This window comes from Saccostrea echinata, unplaced genomic scaffold, assembly GCF_033153115.1.
Source record: "Saccostrea echinata isolate AGI-Se365-2 ecotype Australia unplaced genomic scaffold, CSIRO_AGI_Sech_v1 ptg000012l, whole genome shotgun sequence".
In the NCBI taxonomy this organism is placed as follows: domain Eukaryota; kingdom Metazoa; phylum Mollusca; class Bivalvia; order Ostreida; family Ostreidae; genus Saccostrea; species Saccostrea echinata.
Window position 1 is genome coordinate 14,273,471 of NW_026889761.1, and position 19,762 is coordinate 14,293,232.

General features: G+C 33.2%; 1 protein-coding gene across 1 annotated transcript; it reads left to right on the forward strand.

Moving 5' to 3' along the window:
- The first annotated feature begins 1,338 nt into the window (after positions 1-1,338).
- Positions 1,339-12,196, forward strand: LOC133185043 (mucin-2-like). The gene is made up of 6 exons (XM_061320106.1): positions 1,339-1,378; positions 6,750-6,794; positions 6,912-7,268; positions 8,494-10,050; positions 10,322-10,397; positions 11,865-12,196. The coding sequence occupies exons 1-6, from the start codon at positions 1,339-1,341 to the stop codon at positions 12,103-12,105; spliced, it is 2,316 nt and encodes a 771-aa protein (XP_061176090.1). The 3' UTR covers positions 12,106-12,196.
- Positions 12,197-19,762: the final 7,566 nt, after the last annotated feature.

Sequence of the window (19,762 nt, forward strand, 5' to 3'; positions counted from 1 at the left end):
ATACATTTTAATTAATTATTCTGTGCATTAAGATTCCATTGAGAGGGCATTTAATCACTGAGAAGAGTACCATAGTTTAAAAATTTATATAGATATTTTACATATAATTATACTTTATACATACATACATACATACATACATACATACATATATATATATATATATATATATATATATATATATATATATATATATATATATATATATATATATATATATATATATATAATTATATAAAATGTGGTCACTGTGTTATTTTGTTTTACTTTGTTAATATGCGCTTTGTTTTTATATCACTATTAAAAATATGAATGTTATGATGTAACATTTCTCATTTCTTTTCTCTTTCTTTGTTTTTTTTTCTGTATATATATGCTTCAGTCGTATGTGTATCCAAGGGAACTTCAAGAAAACATGTTACATGTCTTGAAAATTTATCATGGAATGAGATCAAAATTGTACGTTAACTCTCAGAAAAGTTAGTGACAACACAACTATCTTAAAGGTTCTCTTCATAATACGACTATTTAATGTTCTTATTTCCTATTTGTTTAAAAAAGAAAGAGGATCTGAACCTAGGTATGAACAAATTTCCCGATATTTTTCAAATCTTTAATGCCCTTCACACAAGGCAAACTTATATTTTTGAAGTTTTAAAAACTTGCTTTCAAAGACCTGCAAAAATAAACCCAATCAACTCTAACCTTTGTAAACGACCATCTATCCAGGTCAAAGATTAATAATAGATATCCGTTGTCAGAATTCTAAGTTTGGAGAAAGCACAAGACTGCAGAATGCACTAACCTTAATTAAGGACGTTAGCACGCAAACTAATTATATAAACAAGTTACATTCAACACATTTATTAAGTCCGTTAATCGCATTCATGATTAATCTCTTGTATCACACTATAAGGTTAATCGCTGTTTTATTTTTTGGTGGTGTTTTAAATATTTAAATGTGTTATAAGTCGTCAACCCTGAAAAAGCACGTTTGGGCCGGGAAATTCCGATCAAGCCGATCGTGTCATTTGTTCCGATCGATGACTTAAATGAATGTTCTTATTGAGGAAAGCTGTTGTTTGACGTGTATTGTTTTGTGGTACACTTTTCTAAAGAATTAGCACTAGCTATTTAAATAATCCACGGTTTTAATTCTGAATTCAAACACGAAATAAATATAGCACACCTCTTGAATGAAAGAAAGAAAGAAATGGGACAGAATTACGCTGTGCAGCACAAAGGATGATTTGCACTGCAATTGCGGGATAACGTTCTACTGTTTTGTGGACTAAAATCAATCAGTGAACTTCAACAAAATCCTATAATTTATACAGGATGGTGCTTTATGCTTTCATGTTTTTGTGCCTTGTAAAAGGTAAGAAATATCATTTTATGTATACAAGTTAAGAATTTTCAAAAAGACAGACATTATTTCCAGAAATTGAATCAGGCCATTGCATGTACGGTAACCCATCTTCCATCATCAGCTACATTTTCTGTCAAATCAATATTGAGAACCGGTTTTAAGCTTTTTAAATGAACTTCCTTTTATTGATTAACACGTCATTCAGTTCCTCAATTTGTACAAAAGACAATGAATGAGAACAATTTGTCTTGTGAGGGATAGTATATATAACATCAATAAAATTTTATTAGACTTTGATTGGTGATTATTATAATATTTCTTTTTACATAATGGGACAACATTTAACAATATTAAAAGATTTTTGCCTTTTTGTAACTAATGTAACTTTGACAGAATTATGACATAAATATATTTATACTCTGTCTCTGAAAATTTTGGATATTATTATATAAATATAATAACTAAATATTTCTGATAATGTAGGCGTGTATAAGCTTGCACATGCGCTACAGACGAATTGGCATTGATGTTTACCTGTCTTATTCATACACATTCTATTCAATAGACAAGCAAAATGGTTAGACTTTTAAAAGAGAGCAGAAATTTAAAAAGGCTTTTTTACGAGTACGATCTATCTCTGCTCGTAACTTTCAGCTGAAGAATTTTAAGTACCAGTCAACATAAAAATCAGACAAAATTGAATGAAAGTGATACATGAAGGTTTTCAAATTTGATGATTTTATCTCATAAATTTCTCTTGCAATATGAACAATGTATGTAAAATGAACAATGTTTTGAGTTATGGTTACCATGGAAACCCAGCCAAAGATATTTCCTTAGCAACCAGCAAATTTTTCTGTGTTGATAGGCAAAAAATCACCTATTTTTAAGGCTTAAAATAACATGTACAGTCCCTGAAACGTTTTACTTTCCCACTTGAATGGTGAGCGAACGCTGAACGAACACAGAGCTAACGGTGAGCGAACGCAGATGTCACACGATGTGTGAACGCTGAACGCAACTTGGTGAACGGTAGGTGAACGCTGAACGGTGAGCGAACGCAGAACGCGAACGGAGCGCGAACGCGAGCGCAAAGTGAACGGTGAACGAACGGTGAACGCAAGATGAACGATTTATTCGGAATGCCTCTTATCTTTTCCATGCATTGTTTCTATTCTATTGTATTCTAATGTCAGGCGCAAAAAAAATAAATAAATATTCAAAAATTGTCTTAAGAATGATGAAACATGCACAATAAGTAAAACTCTTAATTAAATTTCTTACAATATAATCTGCACATATGTATGATGTTTAAATTCACCTGTTTAATCACGATTTTTATATAAATATAATAACTAAATATTTCTGATAATCTCTTTAAAGCAAAGGTTGTATGTATTTACTGAGACAGTTACTGGGTGTTGTTTGCATTTGACTTTGTGTAAATTTTAGGATGATTCAAATATTTGATTTTTGTTCACGGTTTTTATAACAATAGCCATGTTTAAATGTACATTAACATTCTTTTAACTTTGCAAAAAAGAAATGTTTTAAAGAGGCTCGACCAGACCTTGTCATCACACGGTTTAAATTTCTACCACATCTGAATGACGCATTGTTCAGTCAATGGTTGTAAAATAAGATAATTTTTACAAAATAGGACGTTTCTTAATTTGGAATAACAGTCAGTAAATGAAATCAACAATATTTAGTTACATCAGGTTTCTGTCTTTCTCTTTGTGTGTATATGTTGAAATGAGAGATATATTATAAAAGAAACATTTCAATGGATGTCTTATACAGCAGTCTTCTGAGGTTTAACAAAAAGTTAATTTTGGAAGACTAGTATATATACCTGAGACTGAAAATGTCTACACCACTAGGCAGATATGTTCGATTTCATAGGATCGTCATCTCAATTTGTTAACGCATGGACTTAGACTGATTTGTTGTACATATCGGATTTCTCTGTTTTCTGACCATTCCTGCTCTGTCATTTCCGTCGCACTTGAAACAGATTATTAAGATTTTTATTTCCACGTATTAATCATGAACGGTTTGAATAATACAATAATTGTATGACTGCAGTTATTATTATATAAATAAGGAGGTATGGAACCTTGCCATTACTTTTTTTGAATGTTACAAATTATGTACTGCGCCCCTCAAACCCTCTCTCAAGCAAGAAGTAGTTTTAAGAATTTTTCCTTTTCAAAAAATAATTTGATTTCGATCCTTCAGCTGTCATCATTTTACTGTGAAATACTTGGTACATGTATAAAGATGTGCACAAGCTTGCAATGTTCTCTAAAAATGTCTTTTTTTCTCTTGGAACATGATTTATTACATACATCTAAAAATTTGAAGGTTACCTGTGTGGTAACAAAAGCGAATTGAATAATACATGTATCTTCCGTGCAATCAATAAATGAGTAAAGTCTATGTCAGAACCTGAACTAGATAAAACAATACCAGAATCATAAATGTAGATTTCGTTACTTTCGCACAAGACCTGGCCTCGAGAAATTAATTGGATAAAAATCATTGTGTAAATATTTTATCATATCTGTATTTCCTCCCAAATTGGAAATGTGTCGAATTCCTCTGTGCTGTAGAGAAGGAAGAGGTTATACAGTTGCTGCACTTAATTTCCTGGTGGGTTAGATTTTGAAAAAAATGAAAGCTTGACATACAACTGTATTTTGTAGAGAGGAGGGGTGGGGTGGTGGTTATTCTGCTTAATTTATTTTTCGAAAATGGCCAATCTATATTTGTGCATGTGAGAAATAATGATTTCATACATACGAGAAAAAATACTTGGCAGTTTTAAACATCTCTTACATAAAATCACTTCCAAGGGTGGAAGACAAGGGGCCCTTCTTCAACACCCCCCTCTTCGTATTATCTTTACCCTTTCCTCTCTCTTCTCTTCTTTTTTTCTCTCCGAATGTTTTCCTCCCCTCTTCCTTCATACCTTTTCCCTCTCCCACCCCTCCTCTCACTTCCAATTCGCCCCTCTTCTTAACCTCTCTCCCCACTTTTTAAAAATATTCATTTATTATATCCACACTCAAGTGTACAAAATAACCTACAAATAAAAACGCATGATTTACTGGAGTTTCTCATTGACAAATTTTATGTAATCTTCGGAGACCAGGTCTTCCAACAAACTGTTGAAATTCCGATGGGACTAATTGTGCTTCTTTATTAACCAACCTGTTTTATATTCCTATGAAGCAGAATTTATTCAGAAACTTCTACATGAAAAAAAAAGAAGAAAATGCTTGCTGTGGCCTTCAACTCGAAATTTAGATATAGCGACGAGGTATTATCAATTAACAATAGTTACTTTCATTCATATGACGATTCGATATATCCCAGTAAACTTGACATTAAAGACACCACAGAATCTGCCACATCTATTTCTTATTTGGATGTTTTACTGACTATAGTTGATATGGGCTAACTAACAAGTAAATTTTATGACAAACCAGATGACTTCAACTTTTCCATTGGCAACCTTCCTTATACATTTAGTAATATCCCGCTATCACCTGCATGAAATATGAAGATAAGGAACAGTATTCAATCTCGAAAGTCCAATAAAACGATACAAATTTGGAGCAGAGCAAACACGGACCTCAAAATTTAGAGGTGGGATCTGGTGCCATGGAGGAGTGAGCATCCCCTGCCGACCGGTCGCACCCGCCGTGTGCTCCTTGTCATAATCGGAAAAAAAACCCCGGAAAAATCCATAGACATATCAGTGTATAAATAGTGGCCTAATGATGACTTCAAACGAGACTGTTAATATCCTTGTTTGTCAATAGCTTGCCTCGTTTTAGAAATTGTTCATACGTAGAGCATGCTAGCGCTCTTGCGATTCGAACCAACTGAGAGACATAAACCCCATATGCAAGTGATAAGGGTATATTGATATTGCTACATAAATAAGTGAAGTTGACAATTGAAAAGTTGAAGTCATCACGTTCATCATAAAGCTTTGCTGTTAAGTTACCATTAACGTCCTTTTCTAGTAAAATATCTAAATATGAAACAGATGTGTCAGAATCTGTGGTATCTTTTATTTCAAGCTCACTGAGATATATCGAGTCGACATATGAATGAAAGTAACTATTGTTAATTGATAATACGTCGTCGATATATCGAAATGTCGAGTTGAAGGCCACAGTAAGCGTTTTCTTCTTCTCATGTAGAAGTTTTTGAATAAATTCTGCTTCATATGAATACAAAAATAGGTCTGCTAATTAGGGGGTGCAATTGGTACCCATGTGAATTCCAACAGATTTTTGGAAGACCTGATCTCCAAAAACTACATAGATATTGCCAATCAGAAACTCAAGCATCTTTTTTTTTAATATCAACTTCAGAGTACTTGTGTGTACAATCAGAATGCTTTTTTAACAAAATAATTTTGCAAATGACCAATGACAAGGTAAGTATATTTACGAGTTCCATGGTATTAACATCTCCCAACTTGATCGATAATCAAGAGCATGCTCCGAGTACGATCAATTTTTAATCCGAGGCAGGCTACTGACAGATAAGTTGATGTTACAGGAATTTCAACGGGATCCGTATTTTATGCCCTCCTCATACAATTGTTTATAAATTTTGTGAGATCGATCACTGTTCGTTATCGTCACCTTTTTAATTACTTATTTTTGAAATTTTAAAATCTATGACAAAGTAGGTACTATATTGTACAAATTTCAGTAGATCTGTGTTCGGATTTATTTTCGTTGACCCGATCTTAACAACAAGCACACAGTGGGTGGACCGGTCGACAGGGAATGTTTACTCTTCCATGGCAACTGATTCCACCTCTGATGTTTTAGAGGTCATTGTTCGCTCTGCTCCCAATTTCTTTTGTTTCAATGGACGTTTAAGCTTGAAAACTGATCGTTGTCTTCATATTTCATCACCGTTATCAGAAGGTCGTGTGTTCGAATCACAGCCGCGACTGACCCAAGTCGATAAAAAATAGGTAGCAAATGTTCCTTCGCTAAGCGCTCGGCTATTTGAAGTGAAAGTTGCGGGTCCTTCGGATAAGACCTTAAAAACCAAGGCCCCGTGTCACGGTAGGCGTTGGCACGATAAAGAACCCTCACTGCTCAATGGCCCTGAGTGCCGAGTAAAGGTCTAAATTTGAAGCCCTTCACCAGTATATGGTGATGTCTCTATATGAGTGAAAAATTCTCGAAAGGGACGTAAAACAACATGCAATCAATCAATCAATCAAATTTCTTCATGACACCAAAATCAATCCCTCTTATACTATAAACCTCTAATGTCAAATCTGCATATTAAACCAGATATGTTTTCTAAATCTTTTTTTCTTCTTTCCCAAATCATCTAGGTGTTGCTGGTTCGTATTGTTCTGACACGTCGTCAAATTTTCCAGGTATAATATAATGATACATATTACCAGTCAAACATTTTTACCTAAATGTATTTACAACTAATTGCTTTCATCTTCATTGTAAAAAAATGAAAATGTCTGAATTTTGATTTAAAACAGTGGCCACCATGTGTAGCGCATCCAGTGCCCAGGGTGCATATATTGTGATTGATGTAACAGGCGCTAACAGCAGGACGACAGAGGAAATCCGGTCCTGTACGTGCTACCTAACCCCTCTGACAACCAACGACAATGCTAGATTGTATGTATTTACACGGAGCTCTATACAGCCAGGGTTTGGTACGTGCGGAAGTAGAGTGGACGTAATAATAGACAGTACTAAAGATTCTGGAGTGCTCCGAAACACGTGTTCTCTAGGAGGGAATATCCAGCTAAGAAACAATAGTCTGAGTAATATAACCTTCGTCAAAGAATTTCCTCCAAATTCCGATAATTACTGCATGGCATTACGATCAGGTAACTGACATATAATGCATTATCAATTTCTTTAGCAGGTAGCAGAATTTCCTGTTAAGTTTACTTTGACAAATTGACCCAATTTATACAAATTTAGTCAAATCAGAAAGAAAAATAACACAGTAAGTATACTAATATGTTGTGTTTTGTTACTTTTTCAGTTATTTATCAGTAACTATTTTTTTCCTTTTTTCATCTTTTCAATGATTTTATTTTATTTCTCGTTTTGATTGCCTAGATATAAGTGTTTCTCGCGAAAACCATGTATTCTCAAAATGGTTACATTCATATGTCAGTAGCGTATTATTGGATATTCTCTGAAATTAGCCCCGATTAATCAAAACCTTAAAAATTAGTCCTGATTAATCAAAATCTTTGAAATTAGCCCTGATTAATCATAACATCCATAGAAATCTGGAAAATTATTGTATCCATACGTTTTAGAATTCCAAGAATTAGTGGTCTTTTGAAAAAAGATGTAATTTGGGGAACAATCGTTTCAGGGCTATATATAGAGGAGGGAAATGCATCAAAGAGTATACAATTTTTTTTTTAATCAATTTTTTTTTACAGTCCCAGATATCAAAAGTTTTATATTGTTGAATATTTATTTCGATGTTATTTATCGATAAAAACAATAGGATATCCTTGACTTTTAAGCTTGAATCATACTGTTCGTTATCTCCATACATTTCATGTCAGAGGCATTTTGGTCAGGTGCCCTGCTGAAAAATCATCTGTGTTTCTTTAAAAAAAAAAAGGTCCATTTTTTTGCATAGTTTGGCATATAGCAGCACTACCGGGAGTGAAAAGGACCGAAAAAATAATCATAATAAACTGAGTCTTTATCTGTTACATTGTACATCATACAAACTGGTTCCAGAAGCACGGGTTTGTTCCGTCTATGAACTAGTTGCTACTTTAAAAGCCTGGAAGGAATCCCATGAGAAGCATTTTTCATTCTTATATATCCAATTCGACATTTAAAAATCCAGAATATTTAATTAATTTGCTAGATGCAACTTAAAGTGGAAATTTAAAAAACTTTATCTATTCATTAATAAAGTCCATAAAGGTACATGTACATAGACCGACAAGAAAGCAAGCACTCGGCCTAAAAGCTTTCTGACTATTGTTCCCTGAACGTGTTACCTAATTTTGTAATTTGACATTGTATGAACAAAGGTTTGTGATTTCATAAATCATTTTTAAATCTTTTTTGCAGATGATTCCGGAGCACAACTGCACGTTCAGTGTTTTATTCCGGGAGAAGAGAGTCCTTTTCCAACATTACCACCAACTACTATAAAGCCCATGACCCCTTTTCCAACACAGTCAACAACAGAATCGTCCTTAACATCAACAACACAAGCCCCCACAACGAAACATACAACAGAGTTTCAAACAACATCCACAATATCTACAAGAACGTCTTCGCCAACATTAACAACACTAACGTCCATTTCATCAACTTCAAAGAGTATGTCACCAACAAATACTTCATCTTCATCAACAACCGTGCCCTCAACTCCTTCAACAGAAAGCTCAACTACTTTTATTTCAAACTCCAGTACATCTACAGCTAATTCACAGTCATCAACGACACCATTAACACAAGCAACATCCACAAAAGCAATCTCATTGTCGACGACCACTCCGTCAACTAACACCACATATCCATCTTACAATTCTACATCATCTACTACTTTTTATTCAACTACTACAGACACACATATAATCCCAACAGGTGAAACCACAACAGCAACAACAAAGTCTGAGACATTTTCATCAACATCAAAATCTCCATTAGAAACAACAATAAATTCTGAAACAACAAAGCCATCAACAACAAAATCATCATCAACATCTCCTATTGATCAAACTAATTCAACTTTACCTTCAAACAGTTCTTCGTTATCTTCTACAATGTCACCTTTAACAACTACTTCACAAACCACCTCTTCTCACTCTCCCGTTGTAACAACTGATATGGTTGAAACATCCACATCTATAACACAGTCATCTCCTCAGAGCATATCTAATTCCAAAACTGAAGATCATACCGTAACAACAGAAGCCAAAACTTCATCGACAACAACTTTTGTTTCAACTACTATTACTCTCAGAGAAACTACAAGTCCTCAGCATTCTGAAACAACTCCTCACTTCACAGAATCAACAACACACGCATCAACACAAGCACCAATATCGTCTACAAAGATCTACACTGTACAATCTACAGCACAATCAATAACGACACCAGAATCCAAACCCGTAGACACAACTCAATCATCGACAACGACAACAACCCAAACTAGCACCAGCTCGTCAACTCCAACCTTTACAACTGAATCCACATCATTTATACAAAGTTCAACAACTTCAACCACTGAATCTGCAACAGAAATTCAGCAAAGTTCATCGCCGTCAGTTACATCCCAGACTTCATCAACAACAACACCAACAGATAAGCCAACAGAGACAACAAGTCAATCATCAACAGCAACTTCTACCATTAAAAGTACAACACAACTTCAAGCAAGTTCATCACCATCAGTTACATCCGAAACATCATCAAAAACACCAACAGAAAAACCAACACAGACAAGAAGCGAGCCATCAACAACGGTCGAAATGAGCCAAACTCCTACATCAACAGCTTCAACAACAGTTGAAAATAAATCCACCGCTACATCAGTCAGTCCAGATACGACAGCATCCCAAAATACAACACAAAGTCCCGAACAGGGTAAACCTAGTGAAAAGACAAATGACGTGCCGTGTAAGTGTTTCCTTGTATTTTATGGTTTCAATGTTCGGTGGTACATGTAATACGATACTAATAATAAATTACTTAACTTGATTTACATTGAAGTTGAACTTAATTGTCATATATGATTTAAAAATAATCAGGAACCTTATTATATTATGAAATATGTCTGGTACATATCGGAATTTTGGATTTCTAAGAAATAAACCTTTACCTCTGATCTTCGAAATTTGATTTCTAGCATATGAACATTGTCATCTTTTTAAGTCGTTCTATTTTTCAGTATCAGTTATAATCCCCGTGGCTGTGGGTGGTTTTGTACTACTTACCGTCATTGTAGCAATCGCTGTGTGTTTCAGGTAAGTTAAAACAACAGAGGAAATTCTAACATTTTCTTCTCTCCTGAATAAAATACCAAAATTCTTCATAGGAAGGCTCCAAATGTGGTAACGGGTCACACATTAATTATATTTAACAGCTATAATTTAGATGTATTTGTCTGATTTGCGACATGATCTCTATTAATAAAAGTAAAACTGTATAATTACTTTTTATTCATTTTTCGTAAGTAACACAGATAATAACAATATACAATATATGAAATATTTTACTATGTAATGCAGCAAACGTCGAAAAATCGGAAGATACAAGATCTAGACTTCCACGTTTTAGAATAGGTAACGTTCGTTCACTGGGTGTGGGGTTTTCAACTGTTTGACGAAAGAATCACCACATGCTTATAATGAAAATATATAGCGTTTATTTGCAATGCTTTTTCTAAAGTTGCGTTATATCTGATATTTGGCAAGTATATTTATATTTTTTTGCTGCAATTTTGATTTGAATACTTCATTTATATATGTGATCATTCAATATTGCTATGAGTATTATAATTTATTTTTGTTCATGTATTCCTAATATTTGTATTTTTATATTTCGGCAATTATATCAATTTTATTAATTTCATAGTTACTAGTTTTAATTCACTGTATAAATTTCGTATTTGTTTATTTCAGATTACGTAATTAGTTGCACATTCATATAGACTGGTAAATTTTAAAGGGAAAAATATATGTTCTAATCTTAAGTTGTTTTTATCTTACAAATATGGACTAAAAGACTCATGCACACCTCAGTTATTCATATGAATAGACAAATTAACAACTTTAAATTTATCACATTAGAAAATGTCAATGACCTCAAACTTTCTTACTTGTGCATTTCACATAACACAAGACTCTTTCTAATCATTAAATTTATTCGCTCCGGTAATGTGTGACCCTTTACATGCATTAAAACCACAATTCCCAGAACATTATTTGCACGAATAGGATATGTCTTTACTCTCTAACAACAAAACCAAGAGTCATTCTATGTTTTGGAATTCCAAGCCGCAATTAAATATAAAAGTCTTTGAAAAGAAAAACGATCTTTTGCACGCACATGAACTGAGCAAGAAAAAATTTCTGAGTAAAAAATGAATTTTCTATTTACAGTAGCAGACATTCAAAAATAAGAACATGTATCAGACTTTATAAAATCTTTGAGGTCTTTTCTTTTTCGAATTCTTCTCACTCGTTGATAAGAAAATAATTATTTATAATCATACTGAAGGGCTGCAGTCTTGTCTTTCAAAGAAATTTATAATGGAGCCAAGGATAGTCCATGATTATATTCCTTATCATCTCTTTTAGAAACAGGATAATGATACTTCATTAACATAGAATATACAGCTGAACAAATATACATGTATAATCATGTTTTTATTAAAAAAAATCAAACGAATGATTTCAAATTAAATGAAATGTTTGAATTTTTTTATTTAGGCGAGGCAGCAGGGGCGGTGAAACACTTATTGGAAGAGCTGAGAGGCAAATAAATGATAAGTCGACTTATGACAATCCCACTTACGAGGACTTCTGGTATTCTAACAACGTCAGCGAGAAAGACGTTGATACCGACTCCATGATGCAGGAAAAAGACAGAACCGACAGCATGGAAGATTTAAATCCGGAAGAGGAATCCGAACAAGTTAAAATTGATGGAGATACATGGACGCATTTATGACGTAATAGATAGCTTAAGTCCCTGTGCCAAATAGCCATAATTTATTTGCAATATTTACAATTTGCCTCTCCTTTAAACATTTTATATATGACGTACATTAATTTACAATGAATCATTAAGGCATTTAATTTATTACAAGTAATTATTTATAAAATAGGAACTGCTGGAAAATACCAGGTAAATACCTCGCTCTTCCTCATAGGATGAAGTGTTTTATGTGTACGAGTGTACTTTTCTGCCTATATACATGCATTTAGCTAAACAAAAGGGTGATATTTATATATGCAATGTGTATATTATACGTAAAAAAAAAAAACTCATAACATTTTTTTATCGGTGACCTTATTCCTAGTGGACAGTTTCCGGAATTGAAAATGCAAAAGAGAGAGAGGGGGGGGGGTATCTTCGGAAAATAATGATCTAGACTTGAACCACAAGAGCCCATCAGCATTAAGTTTCGAAGATACATGTAGCAAATATAGAAAACATAAATTATCCTTGAACATTAAAGTTTATCATTTCCGAACCATTTTAGTCAGATCGGATACATATACATTTGTATATATGTAACTCGTAAAAGTTTAATTGTTTAAGAACGTGTTTCTAATATTCCAAACACTAGTATGACTCATATACATGTATTGTTCTGAAGAAAAAAAAAATATATACATACATGTAAATATGTCATTGAGACGGAGCACCTGATCAAAAATACATTGAATCATATAGACTTTATAAGGAGATTTAACATTCAATGATTTAAAGCATTTTGTACATAGCGAAGTATGCACAGATTTTCATTCCGAGTCACCATTTTTATCCACATGAACATTTTTTTTTCCATGATTTATGTGATTCACAGCATGTTATATTTATGTGTATGGGATATTGGAAGTTTTGAAAGGATTGTATGAGGAAAATAAAACGTATTTACAAGGAAAATTTCCCATAATATCTTTATTTCCTTTTCACATGTCAAAGACAAACATGTGATGTATCTACACTGAAAAGCATAAATCTTCATTGCGTTTATATTACATGTACATAGCCAACAACTGGTATAGAGTTTAGTTGCAGCTGTTTTTCCCTCAGGTCTGGTGTCAAATAGTGAATTGGCCTGCCATTAATTTTTGTTGTTCTGTGTTCCGAATTGCCTTCAATATTAGCACCATCTTGATTGTTTTCTTTGGTACTCTCATGAATACGTGAGAATAACAATGACGTTAATGGTAATGATGCCACGTAACGATGCATTACATGGTGGATTGTGAACTCTTGCGTACAATAAAAAAATCCTTTTAATGTGCTGTACAACAAAAATGAATAGACTATGGTGGACAAGAATGTGTAATTTCTTTGAAATGCTAAATCACACGAAATACCAATGTCCACGCGTGACGAAAAGGCTTTGGATAGTTGACTTACAAATGCAAAACGATCGGGAATTTTATACATAAAAATCTTCATTTGCATCACTTTTATATCAAAATAGTAAATATGTGACAATTAAAGAAAGAGATAAATGAATTTTTAAAATGAAATATATGGAGATAACGAACAGTATTCAAGCTCAAAAGTCCATTAAACAGTACAAAATAGGAGCAGAGCAAACACGGACCTCCAGAACATTAGAGGTGGGATCAATACTTCAAGATGCAAGACGCAAAATGTAGATTGCTTAGACACTGTAGTCTGAAGGTATGGAGCAGTCGGACAAGATCAAAGCAAGAAAAGGGCTTTCTGATTTAGTGTCATTTCATAATGTTCTATTTTTTATGTCATGTATGGGTTTTTAGTGATAGGTGTGTGAACAGAAAGCATCTGATAAAAAGAATCTTGTTTGCATGTCTGCCAAACAAAAAAAAAAAAAAAATGCACAAGCATTTAAATTTCCTTCTACTTTATTTGTAAATACACATTCTCATTATTTTATTTTATGTTTTATTACAACTTGTCACACTTTTTTTTTTTTTCAAAATCCGACATTAACTTTAGGAGAGGAACCAATTTCGATATTATGTATATCATAAGAAATGTGTAAAAAAAAAATATTAGTTTTATTTTTTACATCACTTATTTTTAATATGAAATTGAAACTTTAAATTTATATCTTCCATGCATACATTCGTAGCAACTATGTAATTTTATTTTTGACTTGACAAAAACAACATACATATACGAGTATTATATAATTAGGCACAGAAGCACATACATTTCAATTACTATCTTAAATCAAAAAAATGTGAAACTCACAGGGAAACACCTACATATACCAAAAGAACTGTAATTTTTCCTCCCCCTGTTCGTACTTCAGACGGAATTTGACAGCGAGAAACAGATTAACGGGGGACAAGTCATTAATCCGCGCGACACTTAATGACGAATCGACGATTAAGACATTCGACAAGGACTTGTCATCTACTACACAGGTAGCGCGTGAAGGGAGCTGTGGACATCTATCAGTGCATGCTTCCTCACCTGACCAACGCAGGCACCGGACGTGCACATCAACTACCTGGAACTTGCCTCTCCTGTGTATGCAACTTGGAGAGTAAATAGTAATTACAAACGTGTCAAACCGCACTGGACTCTTAAGCAACTCATTCATTACAATTATGTGACGGTATATCAAAACGTGACACAATTTTTTTTTTTCACATTCTTCCCTGTAATGGAAAATTGGGGAATATTTTGTATGTGAAATTAAAAAAAAAAAACTTTTTTTCTGAGAAGGAGCTCAGATTATGCGGACCTGAGTGTATTATCTGACATTTTCCAACATGAGATTTTTGAAGGAATATCGTGATGTTCTTTATGTTTTATATGTTATCCTACATGTCCTGTGCTTGTTTAATGGTAGGTATTTCATTCTTATATATTTTATTCATCTCCTAATGTATATCAAAGTAATTCTGATACGAATACCTGTATGGTTTTGTTTCCATTGAGTGACTGAAAAATAGATATATTTATAACCACTGACTGAATTTATAACATATAAAAAATAATGATTTGTTTAACATTAACCTAAAATTGTAAGGCTTCCCAACCAAAACCTAATTTGCATACGAGCTAATTAACATACACAACATAGGTATACTACATATACTCTACTAAACAGGTTACGTTGACACATATTACATGCTGTTTTCGTACGTTCCGTATTCTTTTATGTTTTCCCAAAGAACGACACGTTGACAAACGTCTTGGACTTTTACTTCCAAGAAATGATTAGTAGTTAGGAGAATTAAGCTGGTATATCTTCTCATATTTATTTTAAAAAAATTACCAAAATCAAAAAGAATGCTAGGCACACATTTTTTTTGCTTCCGTTTTCCTTTTTCGGATTTTTTTTTCTTTTAGAACATTTTTTTTTAAGAGAAAATCCAATGTCTTCCTCTGTTTATGGACATTAACCAGTTTCCGGTGTCTGTTGTCTTGGGGGTTGAGATATTTCAATAATGTGTAATAATTATTGTAATGCACTAGAGACGACAATGTTATTTCCATGTTTTGTCCATGCTTAATGGAATATTACATTGGTGCTTTTCCTCATAGCCATTCACAACGTGCGTAGATATGTATGTATAATTTGGTTAATGGTAAAAGCACGTGGATACTAAATACTGGCCCATATACTTTTTGGTCGTTCTCCATGTACAAGTTACATAAAATTATTTTGTGTCAAAAGACAAATAATCATTATAAATATAGCACTGTATTCAAAGTTGAAGAAATAAGTTGTTTCTGTTATAAACCACGTAGATCAATTTTATTTTCTGGGATCTGTTATATTTATCATTCCTATATATTAACGAAAATAATCTTAATATTCTTTTTTACTTTAAAAAAACACAATTCTTGCATAATTTCAACGTGTTTTCTGAGAAATAAAAGCGCAGTAAATTAAACTGTTAAAAACGTCGACAGTAATAAAATGGCCAAGTACAATCTTGTCTTAGTTGTGTTTATTGCACAATCAAACTGTCATCCGCCAAATTAAGACATCATACAGCCATGGGGCTGCACGAGGAATGTGCATTAGTGGAGGACAGCAAACTGGCGGGATTATATCGCGGATGAATAACAAGGTGTAAACATTACGCCCCTGGGACCTCAGTCTTTGGTGACAAAGTAGAATTCCATCTAATATTGTCACTCTCAAATTAATAGCTTAGAAATCAATGTTAATTAATTTTTCTTTTAAATTACGCAATTTCACAATAACTCATAATTATTATATGTTATAATATATATACAATAAGATACTCCATAGCTTGTCATGGAATGTGAGTTTTATTCAACTCTGTGTTTTCTATCCCCTCACCTGAAAGGTCTTTTCAATGAAACGTGCAGGTACACTGTATGCACACCAATGCTGCCTTTGTAGCGCATTCAGTGGCCTTTTGGTAAGGGAAATTTAAAACCAAAGCAAGAATGCCTTTAATTATTTTAACTGCACATCCATGCAGCAAAAACTAATTCACTTCATTACATGCCCACCAAAGATTCGTAGTATTAAGAATATCATGACCACAACAATATACTAAAACAATGTTAAGGGCGATGCTAATGTCCCCTAACGCCAGTTTATTGGTTAGCGAGGGTTTTTGCCGGGGCTAGTGTTGTTACCAATATGTACCAGTGACAGGCTGTGACACAGATCGAACACAGTGATTGGTAACACAGATCACTAAGCATTAATGACCGTTGTCCGCGAGTAAACCTGTCAGATTTGCCATCCCAGTCAATCAGTTGATATGTTGTCAACAGTCTTTGTCATCTTTAAAGGGCGTCAACAAACTATATAACTATGTTCATAGTCTGCATAGCTATTTCCCACAACTCGTTTATCATTTTTTGTGAGCTCGTTAATGAATCAGATTACAAACCTTTTAAATGAAGAATTAAAAAAAAACACGATCGTGTACCGACCAGATAGAATCATTAGTCTAGAAACTGAATCGAAAGTCCTAGCATCAAGTTATACAATTGTTTCTTTTCATGAAAGCCATCATGTAAAACAAATTTACAAAAGAACTTAGGATTTAGACCAAAAACTTTAGCTGATTGTAGAATTTTGCAAATTTAATGATTCCGTTTCAAATTGCTAGCATAGAATTATCTTGGTAAATTCTTTTTAAAAAGATTAAAACCATTTTCAAATTAAAGTAAAATAGAAAGTAATAAGCAGAATTAAATTTTAGTCTCAGTCTAATGTTCTTTTGTAAACGGGCCCCACGACAACTAATGCATGACCTTATATTTACTACCATAGTATCTATATTTCAATTATGATGTTTGATTTTTTCAGGGATTGTTGCTCAGAAGTGTTTACACCATGAAGGACAAGGTAAATATATAAGTTGTTGATCTTTGTACCCACATATATAATTAAACATGAAGAATGCATCCCATGTGTAAATATGGTTGATGTAATTCACATGTAGGAAAAGGGCTATCAATTTTTCTAATGTTTGCCCGATCCAATTTGTAAAATTTGCATCCCTCGAAATTTCTATAATTAAATTAATATCAAACATAGTTTAACACATATTTCAAAACGATAAAATAAGTGCTTCAAAATTTTGAATTTAATGAAAAACGTCCAGTTTCTGCAAGTGTTCCGTACGTTTTCTCGACTGCTACTTTTTGGATTTGGAAGTGTCGGTAATATTCATTTTAAAAATTCTGAAAGAATTTCTATTGCTTTCTATATCTATAAGCACTAGGGCAAATTCTTCTCTTAGATTTCTTTATATATGAAAGGATTTATAGATTTTGAATTCGAAACACACATCAAGAATAGGGGACTGCACTCCCCCCCCCCCCCCCCCAAAGTAAGCATTGACAAAAATACCTGCATTTTTTTCCCTTCTGAATATCATGTAATTCTTTTTGATTCTTCTTTCGATCAACTGAGTTGCTATTAATTGATAGTAATGTTTGTCTACGAACTATTCCAAATGTTGTACAGATTAAAGGAAATGGATATAAAAAGTAGAGTTTTGTTGTATAAGTCTTTCCTTACTAGTACTTGAACAATTCTATGATGATTAAAATCTTAAAGAAAGTCAAACTGACAAGTTTAAATCAAGGCCATGACGACTACGGTCGTTTAGAAGAACCTCACCATTCGTATTAATAAAGTCAAACAAAAGAAAATGAACACTTTTATCGTAGCTGTTCGGCTAGACAAGTTTTTATGACCAGTTACAAGATTCCACGAAGGAATCTAGAGGTCAACCACATCTTGATCACAAGTTGCTAAATTTAGACTTCTCCCAAAATTATTTCCTTATAGAACATCAACATGTTTACCTTCCCGTGTAACATTTACTGATCTTATTTTACGAAAAGATATACCGTATCAGATCAATAATTTCGGTGTGCAAATGGCTTTTCGAATTAGATAAAGCGGATTCCAAGGATTTTAATACATGTAGTTCATTCATTAAATAACTGTTATCAGTTTGGTGTTTTCTCTGTCTTCTGTAAAATACTTGATAATAAAAATTGACAAATTGAAAGGAGGAAATGCGGGCAATCAAGGCTATTTCTTTTAACATCTCGTTAAGTAGAACAATAAACAAAGTACACTGCCGTTTCAGTTTAACACAATTTTGTCCATATTATAAATGGCTAATTTTTGAAATACTTGTAAGTCTATACTAACTCATGTATTACACATAATAAATAGAATGACGAGTTAATATAAATAGCAAACGCATGGTAAAATAAATGCATTAGATTCTTCAAAAGTTTGCCAAAATCCCCCAGGCTGCGTATATACACAATTTCTGAAGTGACATCATTTATTAAATGTACAGATTTTCCTTTAAGTGAATAATGCAGTGCTATATTGCTTGTACATGTATCATAGCAATCCAGTCAGGTGGACATATTTCATTAATGTGCATTACTTCATCTTAATATTCTAATGATAATGTCCCCGTGATCTGGCAAATATGTGCATTCCGAGCCCGATCTGTATCTGGAGAACAATATGGCCATTCTTCCTGCTGATGGGATTGCAAACATCAAACATCCCCGACTAAGACTATACCTACTGTAGGTGACAGAGTTACACCGTTTTATGGCCACTCGTGACAGTTTTGTCTTCGGATAGCACTTGAACTGTTCGCGTGAACCCTAAATCATCAAGTTTATGTCGTTTGATTGCCGAAGGGTGACAAACTGCATTGGGCATACTATTTACTTATATGTTCACATCTACTGTTGAGAAATTTAAATTTAAACATAATTATTTTGTACCTGTTTACTCACACAAAGAGATTGATTGCCCTTGATCAATGACTTCGTCTGGTTAATTAGAAAGAGAATGGATAAAAATGTAACAAGTTCAAGTGTAATTAAGAGCTAAAAAAAAAAAAAAGATTGATTTTGAACCGCTTTAATTTGTTAAATATTAAGATCTGAAAGACATGATCCACCCGTGAAAATTGTATGATCATTTATTCACATGCACTACACATGCATGTACTGTACAGTACTAGCTCCAAATCGCGATGAGTTCTCTTTATCAAGATGCATTACAACTTAAACCCTAATAAATCATGAAAAAATTCTAGAAAAAAATAAACATTCCTTTAAAAAGTCTTTAAAAGCGATTTTTTTTTCTGTGTACAAATTTTTG